Source organism: Dipodomys spectabilis, unplaced genomic scaffold (assembly GCF_019054845.1).
Source record: "Dipodomys spectabilis isolate Male_0828 unplaced genomic scaffold, ASM1905484v1 ptg000054l, whole genome shotgun sequence".
In the NCBI taxonomy this organism is placed as follows: Eukaryota; Metazoa; Chordata; class Mammalia; order Rodentia; family Heteromyidae; genus Dipodomys; species Dipodomys spectabilis.
In genome coordinates, this window is record NW_024870731.1 from 22,550,520 (window position 1) to 22,562,552 (window position 12,033).

Sequence of the window (12,033 nt, forward strand, 5' to 3'; positions counted from 1 at the left end):
CGATAGTGTTGAAGAACAAATAGCACACTGGATCCCAGGGATGCCATGGAAGCTTTTTCCACCCATCAATCTTCATCTCTCCAAAACCAGGGCTGATAGTGACACTGTCTGTGGCTACTGGCACGCCCATTCCCGTTATTAAAACATTGAGATACTCCCATATTTACTGTCTCTTTATGCTGCCTGTCATCTCCTTGGCTCCTCCCCTGGGACTCTGGATCTCTCCACCATGCAGGAATTAATAGGTCGCTGCCTGGTGAAGCAGAGTACTTTCAGAAACTACTGCTGACATTGGTCAGTGCCATGTGTCATGCTAATTGTTACAAAGAAAAATAACTTGCCTGGCTAGGACCGAGCCCACTCCTATCTCATCTCCAATGAGTTTTCAGAAACAAATCAAGACTCCAGTTATTTACAGTCTATAGTAGAAAGCTCAGGAAAAATATTTTACAAAACCAGTTCAGATATCTAGCATCACATAGAGTTCTAATAAGGCCAGTTTAGGATTTAAGCCCAAGAGCTACTTGCAAATTTACATTTTTTTCAGTCAATTAGCTTGTAAAAAGGAAATGGGAGCTAAGTAAATAAATTAGACCATTAATTTACAATAAATATAAATTAATTATGCTAACTAAGAGTTGAACATATACACAAATTATGTAGATACAATAAATAAATAATATGTACAGGCTGTATTAGGAAAATAAAGGAATCTTGACTAAGTATGTTAAAAAAATCCATCTACATTCAGATTTTAACAGCTTTGATATGTGTATGAAAATATAGAATAAACATTAACTGCCTACTGATGCTCTAGGAAATCTATTTTCATTCCAAATGGAAATGAGAATATATTTTGCATTATTTGAGTTAATTATGTGACATTTCTTGTGAATAATAATGTATTATTCCATTCATTATTCCTAATTATAATCCTTTACAAGTGCAAGGCTAGTAACACCATGACCAGCCTTTTCCTGTTCCCTACAATCTGATGACTTGCATGGAAATCAGGTCAAAAATATGCCTAGAATATAATGAACAGAGTTCAGCAGTTGTTAACCATGACAGTTTAAAACTACCTGAGAAAATTACACATGGAAATCAATACAAATGGAGAATAACTTTTCTCACTATGGGACGCTCATGTCACAATTCACAGGAGAAATATTCAAAGTGCTCCTTTGGTAAAATGATCACCCTACCATTTGCTAGAGCTTGAGAGAGCATTCCCAATATCCTGCTCCTCACAGACACACACATGCATAGAATTATGAATAGATCAGCAGGTGTTCAACTACATCCTTTCTACTGGGGAAAGTGATTCCATAAACTTCATATGATTCTGAGAAATGTACCCATTAAAAGCCCTGATTGAAAAAAAAAACAACAGCTGAATTTTTCTCCTATAATGCATAACCAGGTCAGACCACGCCAGTCCATCTCACTTACAGAAGAGTCTAAAGCTATAAGATAAATCCTACTAAGGGAAAGAGGTCAACTTCAAGAAAAGACAGTCAAAACTAAGTTCTGGACAACAGGGACCAGACGGATCACAAGACCACCACAGGTTTGTGTAGCTTTGCCATGGTTCAGGCAGCAAGGAGCCAGGAGAATCAAGATAGAGGCAGTGGCGAACAAGAAGCAGCCTGCGTGAGGTGTACACGCTTGAAACATATACATACCTTCCTCACCTGAAAATCTAGGACGGGGACACAAAGGACATCTACTTTTCTCCATTCAATTTCAGACTTTCATTGCACATGAAGTTCCTATTTAATTCTTTCAGTGACAGGTCCCACCAATCTATCATCCAATCTGCAATAAAAAAAATTCTAGGACTTGAAATGTAGTCCAATAGTAGGACATTTGCCTAGCTTGGGTGAGGCCCATAACCTACAGTACCACAAGAAAATAAATTGAGAAGAACAAAGGAGGAGGTAACAATACTTGACAAGAAATGTACTCATTATCTTGCTCATGTGACTATAACCCCTCTGTACAGCATCTTTACAATAAGATAAAATAAAGAAAATATATTGAAATAAAAATGAATGTCTCAGCTTCCAAAACTAAAAGTAAGGTTGGAAGAGAAAGGGTCTGACACTTTTCCCTGTGGCACTTATGACAGGAAATGCCTGATGACCCAAAACGTCACCTCAAGATCACCCTCAAAAATGAGCTAGTATCTGAGACAAACCATGTGTCTTGGATGGGAAGTTAAGAAGGGTGCCAGTCACAAAAGGCTTGTCTTCCAATGAGGATTGGTAGGTTCTTCACTACAAGATTCTAAACACTGGAAATAGATGCTGGTACCATAGAAAATGAGGAAATTGACCAAGAATCTCATTTGTTCTTGTTGTCCAAGGCCATAGCAAGCTAAAGTTCTAGCAGGTTCTAGCACATAAACTCTCACACGTGTAGCATTATACTCTCACAACCAAGGACAGGTACAGATTTATCTGGAAATCTTTCACAAACAAAGAGAGAAAAGAAAGTTCCAACTGAGCAATTGCTGCTATCTGCATATCTCTGAGCACCATAAGCTGCCAAATTAAAAAAAAATGACAAGAAAACCAATGTGTCCACCACAGCTCAAGAGAAAGAACAGTGAGATTGTTTCTGTACATGTCTGCAGGAGTCTTTAAGCTATATAACAAGCGCACACAGAGAAGAGCAAAGATGTGCTCAGGGCAATTTTAAGATCGCTATTCTAACTTTAGCAATAAGGATATTAAAAGAGTGCTTGTGCACATTTTTATTTGTACAGGAAGATTTTAAAAGAAACGGTTTTGAGAAATGAAAGATCGTCAGATCACTAATAACTGTCGTTTCCTGAACAATTAAAGGAATTCACAAGATTGCAACCCACTCAGGAAATGACAAATATTCCTGATTTTTATGGAAGGACTAAAAGGGCACTTTTATCTATAGTATCTACTCTGTAAGAATCACTGTTAAGTAAGAAAACTATTTTTATTAGTCTTTCATTTATTTCAAGCAGTACTCAATGTGTCAAAGACCTGAAAACAGAAAAGTTAACGTGACTCATTTAAATGTACAGTTTTTAATTTTCTTTCTACTGAGGCTGAATTTTCTTTTAGTATATATTTTTATTGTAAAGATACTACACAGAGGGGTTACAGTTACATGAGTAAGATAATGAGTATATTTCCTATGAACATTGCTACCTCCTCCTCTGTTTTTTCCCCTAGGCTGAATCTTAAGAGTAGAGTTCCCATTGCAATACACATATAAGGAGAAATGTTCTTGAAGATGCCTACTCCAGTTCTTCACACACCCACTTTGTAAGGCTGTTCTCCATGCATCATTCCTACATTGTTTGGTCTAGTAACATTCTGCATACGATGCAGCTGTCAAGAGACATTGTTCTTTTTAATTACTGATTCAATAAACCGTTGACAAATGATTTGTATAAGATAGTATCTGGTCAGCTAGCAAAGTGTCTCTCTATCCTTATATTCCACATTCAGACTGTCTACCAATTCTGCCATGTTCCCCCTCATGTTAGAGCTCCATATGCTCTTCTGAATAGCAATCCACAGATCAATACACTGTCTGCTGGAAACAACAAGACATAACAAATGAATAATACTATTTACAATAAAAGCCCCAGTCCCCAAATGGAATCCAGTCATGTTCACATTCATTTTTCATGCTCAACTCAAGTGCTCAGGTAGATACAGCCCAATGCAAGGGGAAAGAAACAAGTATTAACCACAATGGCTCAAGCTCATTGAAGCCACAAACAACAGCTGACCTGCATTAATGTGCACGAATAAAAGATTCTTTGCAAAATTCTGAGGATGCACTCTCTAAAATGATTCTGTTCTCCTCCCTAAAGAACCTCTGAGAAGGACTTTCTGGTAACAGGAAATTAATGGATTAAAGACATTTTGACACATTCTTCTGGAGTGTTGTACCACAGTGGCCAAAGCCTATTCAATCGGCTTTAAGCACTGCTGGCAAGAAACAGGAGTGTTTGCTTTAGGTGGGGACAAGGAGGGACTGAAGTGGCTCTCCTGAGAATGAAGCAAACAGTTCTGTTTCAAAGCTTATCTATGGTCTCCAATCAAACAGTTCCTTTCTTACTTCTGAAAACCAGCAAAAAGTCATAAGAAAACAGGGTAGTCAGGGGCAGCAAAATGTTAGTTAAGGGCAAGAACTCAAAGATAACATTTGCATCTCATGAGTGGTCACCTGAATACTGCTTTTACTCAGAATCAAAGAAAAATAGAAAATAGGAGCTTCTATTTTGTATGTCTATGTCAGTATGCTGCCTGTAAATAAATATAAAGTTTTCCACTGACAAATTAACATGCTTTTAGAAATGGAAAAAGCATCTTTACCCATAGGCCAATCTATTCATTCCTTTAAGACAAGCCACCAAACACCACATAATTTTAAACAAGAGTTGTCGCTGACATAGGGAATGTTGGGAAAATATCATTTAAATAGGATTCTGTAAAGTCTAAGACAAAATGGTGACAGGACTTGGCTTTGAGAATGACAATATGAAAAGACAGGATTTCAGTAGACCCTTATCATGCCATTCCATTCATTACAGAAGTGAGTATGTTTCTAGTATTCACAGTTTCACTTTAAATTCAGTAACCATAGTACTGTGGGGTGCTAAGAAGAAGAAAAGAGGTCTGCAAAAGGAAGTTCTACTCACAGGAATGCATGCTTTTCTATGCAAACAAGACTACACATAGTCCTGACATGAGGCAGACTGGGATGAAGTGTCTGGCATGGTGCCAGACCAGGGTATGAGCTCAATAATAAAGCTCTGAATGAATCAACATGTGAATAAAGAATCAAGTGTCACAAACAATGAGGACAGATTCTTTTTTTCCTCAGAGGGAGGGTAGTTATCAAAGCATCTTAGTTCAAATGAAAAGGATGGGGAATTCTGTAACTCTAGTACAAGGGCGGCAAAGGAGAACTATGATAAAGTGAAAATAGGAAAAGTCCTTAAAACCTATGCCAGAGTGTGAACTTTTCCTTCAAACATATGGAGGGAGTCCTCAGTGGGTTGCTGAGTGAAGTGTTCAGAGCAATAGCTTAGAATGAGGTGCAGCCTAGAAACAGGGAAGCTGCAAAAACACTGGATGGCCTATACCAAAGGGTTAGGGCAGGGCAGGCAGGACAAAATGCTGGGGAAAGATAAAAGCCTACTCCAGACACATTACCATTTATTTAATGAAATGTTAGTGGACAGGGCTATCCACTGATTGAGTTAGCAAATCTAAAGACAAAAGAATATGGCTTTTTGCAAGTAAATGAGTGGCTTTAGTAAGATGCTTCTCACAGCTGAAACCTAACAGAGTTTACAAAGGTAATATAAAATAAAAAGTTACAAAATTAACGCATAAAAAAGGATTGTCTGAATACATTATCCACTGGCCCTAGAACCATTTTCAACACTGCAGATGTGAAATAGCCTAACAGAGTGTATTGATTACAAAAATATACATATACTGGCTTCTTACTGCTAGTCTCAGAAAGAGCTGGGTCCTCTTGCTACTTTCCAAATAAGCTGCTTCTTTTAATGAGCACTCTCCATGTCCTTGGCATTTACTCAGGTAACTGGTACGGATTCACTTATAAAATGGTGACCCCCAGAGCCACTGGTGGGAAACAGACAGTCGTCAAGCGCACCCTGTGCACGGAAGCTCTTCCCTACGAGAAAGCATTACCCCTTTCTCTCATGTATGTCCACTGCAGCGCTTACTCATCACACTTTCAGCGCTGGTTTGAGACATCATGAAAAAAATCAAGATACGGAATGAGAAAACTCATAAAGCCAGGTTCATTGCATAAATTAGCCATTTTGAAAATCAGTACATCTCTAAGACCTCACATTTTCTGAGTCGCAGGCAGTAAAATTTAGACATCTGCATTGACTTTTTTCCTCCCAAGCTCCCATAGTTCTTTGTTAAAAGTCAATTAAAACTGTCCCACGGGGGGTCGGGGGGGAGGGGGGGAAGAGGGGCGTAGGGAGGGGAATGACATTTAAACTATAATCTTTTTCCATCTCAATTTATAGTTAGTAGGGTTTTTTTAATCCCTTGGAAAAAGACAATGACAAAAACTACAATGTTTTATTATTCCAAAAATTCAAGGTCCTTTAGGAGAATTCTATATAAAACTGTTATATACATCTTAAAACTTATACTGTTATAGGCATCTTCGTAAATCATCCTCCTTCAGCTTTTATTTTCATTTATTTTTATAAACAGAATATTGTATTTTTCTATTATTGGGTATTTTGATTCAACTGTATCTTTAATGGTTTAAAAAAAAACCTTAAAATATTACAAAGTAAAATGATACATAACATTTTTGTTAGCTTATAGTTTGATATTTGTTTTTATAAATTTATAAAACTCAGGTAAATTTGGACTCAAAGAATTTGGCACTTTAAGCCAGGCCTGGTGGCTCACATCTATAATCCTAGCTACTCAGGAGGCTGAGATCTGAGGATCACAGTTTGAAGCCAGCCCAGGCAGGAAAGTCCATGTGACTCTATCTCCAGTAAACTATTCTGAAAGAGCAGAGAGTGTTGTTGTAGCTCAAGTGCTAGAGTGCTAGCCTTGAGCACAAGGGGGCTCAGAAACAGCACCCAGGCCATGATTTCAAGACATAAGACTGGCAAAAAAAAAAAAAAAAAGAATTTGGCAATCTGTCATGCAATTGTGATTTGGTAAATGTTTTCTTCTTATTGTGTTATTACCATGGCTAAGTATTCACAAGGCTCTTTCTTAAGTACTTTTATTCAATAAAAAAAAAATAACCTATCCTGAAAAACTTCTCAGTATACTTGCACATTCAGAATTATTACAAAATCATTTCCAAACCATGTCTCTGCACAGAAAAATACGTATTACGTTAAAATTGGAAGCTTTGTTCTCATTGCCTTTTATAAGAGTAAAGAAAAAAACTGAAAATTCAACAAAATCCTTATGTACACAATCATAAATGATCATATCAATCACTTAAAAATAACTTCTCCAAGTATTTCACAAACTCCTATAACTTTCACTGTAGAAGAAAAATAAAGCTCCTACTGAAGTCAATAAGAAAAAAGTCTTTCCCCACAGATAAAATAACTCTTCTACTACTACTACTGTCCAGACACTGGACAATAGTCTAAACAGGAGTTTTACCCAAGAGAAGATGTCATTTCACATCCCATCATAGGTGATTTCCAAGTTAAGATGAGTTGAATCAAAACTCATAACTGAACAATCTCCAAGAATTAACAAAACAAAGCAAGTCTTAGCTTGTAATATATCCTTTTTTTTTTTTTTTTTTTTTTTTGTCGGTCGTGGGGCTTAAACTCTGCGCCTGGGCGCTGTCCCTCAGCTCTTCAGCTCAAGGCTAGCGCTCTACCACTTGAGCCACAGCGCCACTTCCGGCTTTTTTTTCTTTTTTGCTTATGTGGTGCTGCGGAATCAAACCCAGGGCCTCAGGCATGCAAGGCAAGCGCTCTACCACTGAGCCACCTTCCCAGCCCCTTAGCTTGTAATATAATATCACATTTCCATATGGCAAAGTTACCATGTGAATTCTACCATTAAAATTCACAATGAAAAACATGAATCCAAAGTGCCAAGGATATTTTACTGGGCCAGTTTTAGAAACACCTATTTACACAGCTCCAGTAGTAAAAAGGTCAAGCGAAAATTCACCTCCGAAGCCCTGGTTGCTAAGCAACTCCTTTCAGAAGTTCTGCAACATTGATCAAGCATATTACTGGTGCCACCAACTGGATTCAAAATAAATGTGAATAACATCATACCTGGTCTCTCCAAAGAGGAAAAAAGGTGGATTCTTACCTTTTTCTTTAACAGACATTGGAGACAAATCCTGCGTTCATTTTGTTGATTAGGCAGAAGGGTTTTTCATACCTCTTAAAAGAAAAGGATACGACCTGGAACCACAGGTTTCCTGTTCACAAGGGCAAAGGACAGTTCTGTTTTGAGAAACACCACAGATGGCTTGATGAGATGCTGGCCGAATCTAAAAGACATTTTCTCAGATGAAATCTGAAATAGAAGACAAGAGAGGAAGTAGGCATTTGTAAAATTCAAATAAGAAAGGAACAAGTTCATGGACTACTTTAAAGAGAGAGAGTTCCAATACTAAAGATTCTTGGTTGTGAAGAATTCCTTAATGAGGATTGGTGACTCACATCTGTAATCTTAGCTACTCAAGAGATTGACTTGAGGATCATGGTTTGAAGCCAGGCAGGAAGGAAAGTCCATGAGACTCTTACCTCCAATTAACAACCAAAAAGCTGAAGAGGAGATGTGGCTTGTGTCAGCCTTGAATGAAAAAGGTAAGGGACAGTGTCCAGGCTCTGAATTCAAACCCCAGTACTGGTGTATGCACACACGCGCACACACACATGCATGCGCGCGCGCACACACACACGTACAGATGACCTCTTTTATGTTCATCATCTTTATGTTCCTCAACCTACTCCACTCCCCCTACAATGTTGCCTGGACTGCAGTGAGTGTTTTCAAGCAGAAGCTTGGACATGCACTGGCAAAGCAGCCCTACACTGTTAAATCTCTTCACACTTCAGATTGTTACCTCATATCCACAAAGTCCTATTTATTAAGCACTTACTTACATCCATTTGTCATCTCTGCTAAGCTGAAAATTTTCATTGTTAGGTATTGACTATAAACCTTCTAATTCTTAAATGCTCCTCTCAAATGGTTTTATCTTTGTTTATATAACAGCAATTTAGCGCAAGTACAAACACTGCCTGACCTTGTCTACAATTACAAAAACATACACATACTCCCCAAGAACTATTACGCGTCATTTGCAAAATTAAAAAGAAAAGGAAGGAACAAAATAGAGTTTGAGATGAGAAAAAAATCTTGGTTTATAAAAAGGAAGATATAGCAAGGTGCATAATTGTCTCAAGTTCCTCTTTAGTGAATGATTTTCCATTCAGTGATGGCTACACATGACAAAGCTACTTTCCAAAAGACCCTGGCACACCCTCCCTAGAGAAATTACTTCATTTTTATAATTCATGAATAGCCTACAGAACTTGTAAGCACAGATAGACCTATGGGGGAAAAAAAGAGACGGGATCGTAAAGAAAAGAGATGGGATGAAACCAGGAAAATGATGGGTATTGTACCAAATACACCAACAAATATAGGATCATTTAATAAGGCAAATGTTCAGAGCAACATGGAAGGCAATGAGAATCACATGTTATCTACTAAAGAGATGCTTCCCATGGCACATTTCAGGTGAAAGAACCAAGCTGAGGTTTCAATGGTACAAAGGCTGAGCTTTTGCTTTATTTTTTTTTATTTTTATCTTATTTTTTTTGTCAGACATGGGGCTTGAACTTTGGGCCTGGGCTCTGTCCCTCAACTTTTCAGCTCATAGTGCTCTACCACTTGAGCCAAAGTGCCACTTCCAGTTTTTTGAGTGGTTTATTGGAGATGAGAGTCTCATGGCCTTTCCTACCCAGCCTGGCTTTGAACTGTTATCCTCAGATCTCAGCCTCCTGAGTAGCTGGGATTACAGGCATGAGCCACCAGTGCCCACCTGTTTTGTTTGTTTTGTTTTTAATGCTGGTTTTTAAAATGAAAAAAATGAAGGGTCAATAAGGATGTCAAAAACTATCTCACCAAATGGTTCTGAAGATATAGCCTCACCAGTGAACCTATCACAAAAGGAAATTCTGTCTTTATTTTAGACTTCACTTATTTTGATTCATTGTTGCAAAGAATCCTTATACTATTAGATTTTATCATGTGAGACTTCCTAACTGATACATAAGATGAACCTTTCTTTCTAACCCACACATTCTCTCAAATAAAATGTTTTCTGCTTTTATTGAGGCAATTCTTTGTGCTAACGATCATATTCATGGTTGCCCCAATCTCTGTCTGCTTGCTTTCCCTCTCATTACTTACTTTACTTCATCAGTTTCTTGAGGGTGGGATTAAATTTCTAAGTACAATAACAAATCAATGGCAAATCCACAAATTACTATTATGTACGTCCCAAAGCCCTATACTTACCGGGATATGTATTCTAGCTCGTGGTACTCCTTTGATCTTACTCATCTTCTGTTTATATTTGACAGCTCGGCCTTTGTTCATCACCTCATTGGTTTTTTCTATAAATGTAGCTCTTTGTTTCCTGTCCATTGGAGAAGTTGCCTGACAAAGTTAGCCCTATATGTTTAGGCCACTTCTTATCTGAATGTGTGTCACGTTTTATTTCATCATTTTATACATTTCACTTTTTGTTCTCCTTCCTACTTACTTGGGTTTTCTTCCATAGACAGGAGAACCATGTACCCTATTTTTGATACCATCAAAAAGTGCAGAGATACCTTCAATTGATTATGCACACCCTATATAGAATTTAAAAGTACTTTAGTGAGTTTTTCTAATCATTTACTCTACCATGCTCCTATGCACTACAGTCCTTGCTTTTCTTTCCATTCCCTTCCCCTTCCTTCCTGTCTTTCTTTTATTTCTTTCCTTTTCTCTTTCTATTTCATTCTTTCCTTCCTTTCTTATTCCCTCCCCCTCTCCCTCCCTCTCTTCTTTCTTTGTCAGTGCTAGGGCTTGAACTCTAGGCTTCATGCTCTATAGCTTGGTTAAACCTCCAGCCTTTTTCACTGTGTTTATTTGTTGTGAGAGTGTCTCACTTTTTGCCCAGGCCAGCTTGACCATGGCTGTGATGAAAGATGCACCTTACCACCCTAGATTTTCCAGGAGGCTGGATCTTCATGAACTCTATCGCCCAAGTAGCTAGGATTACAGACATGAGTCACCACTGCTCAGCCTAAAGCTGTTATTGCCTGTTTATACAAAGAACTAAAAGAAACACTAAATTCCCTACATGCTCTTATTCCTCATATTTTATGCCTTCCACAGAATTATATTTTACTATATTACATTCTCCAAAATTATTATCCAAACAGTCTATATTTGGCAAACTGTGAGAGTTTATCTAGGACAGTATCTTTACTTCACCCTCCCATTTAAATGCATAGCCAGTTTTAGTAAGTTCAAAGTTGGCCTGTTTTAACACTTTAAATATTCCTTTGCCTTCTTGTAGTCTAAATATTCTGTGGAGAAAAGCCTTGTGACAATTTTATACTTGTTAAGTTAGTGTAGGATGTTAGTACTTTCAATAAGGGTCTCTGTATTAATTTCCTGAGACGATAATATATATAAAGCATTTAGAACTGTATCTGGGCTAGGGAATCTAACCCAGTTAGACCCTCAGACTAGTGGTAGCCAAGAAATAGATAATTGTGTTGATTCACTTCAGAAATGGAAATCCTTTATAAACTAAACAGAATTAGGTATATTAACAAAATCCAACCAGGTGTGTGTATGTGAGAGAGAGATGGTGTTCCTTAAAAATAATTTGTTTTTCTGGTACCGGTGGCTCATACCTGTAATCCTAGCTATTCAGGAGGTTGAGATCTGCGGATAGAGGTTCAAAGCCAGGCTGGGCAGGAAAGTCTGTGAGATTCTTATCTCCCATAAACCACCAGAAAACTGAAAGTGGTGCTGTGGCCCAAGTGGTAGCCTTGAGCTGAAGAACTGAGGGAGCGTGCCCAGGCCCAGAGTTCAAGCCCCACAACCAATGAAATAATAATAATAACAACAATAAGAATTTGTTTTTATTAATCAAGATGCATTGTATCCATAACTTATTTGTTAAATTGCCACTCCTTTTTACAACTACTTAAAGATAATTTAAAAAACTGTTTTATATTAAACTATTAGCCTCCATTGTACTTAATGAATCTCTCATCTTTTCAGCCAATGAAACGTACCCTCGTTCTACCTTCCTACCATAGCTTATACATACATAACCCTCTCTACCTCCTATTCTCTGCCTCTGCCTCTCTGTCTCCCATCATTCTCAGCAGCTGGTGGCATCACATTAGTTTTAGCACTTTGTCTTCAAACTTAATTAAAAGAAAAAAGGTAACAGAAA

The 12,033-nt window shown here is 37.8% G+C and overlaps 1 protein-coding gene across 7 annotated transcripts in view; it reads right to left on the bottom strand.

Moving 5' to 3' along the window:
* The window catches only part of Fhit (fragile histidine triad diadenosine triphosphatase), a 1,324,198-nt gene that overhangs the window by 719,832 nt on the left and 592,333 nt on the right, over positions 1-12,033 (bottom strand). For 6 of the 7 annotated variants that reach the window (XM_042680216.1, XM_042680219.1, XM_042680218.1 and 3 more), the window contains one exon: positions 7,955-8,072. In XM_042680216.1, the coding sequence (XP_042536150.1) occupies positions 7,955-8,072 (118 nt within the window). Of the gene's footprint in view, positions 1-7,862; positions 8,073-12,033 lie in introns of those variants that run through there. The other variant, XM_042680221.1, reaches the window with a different exon arrangement.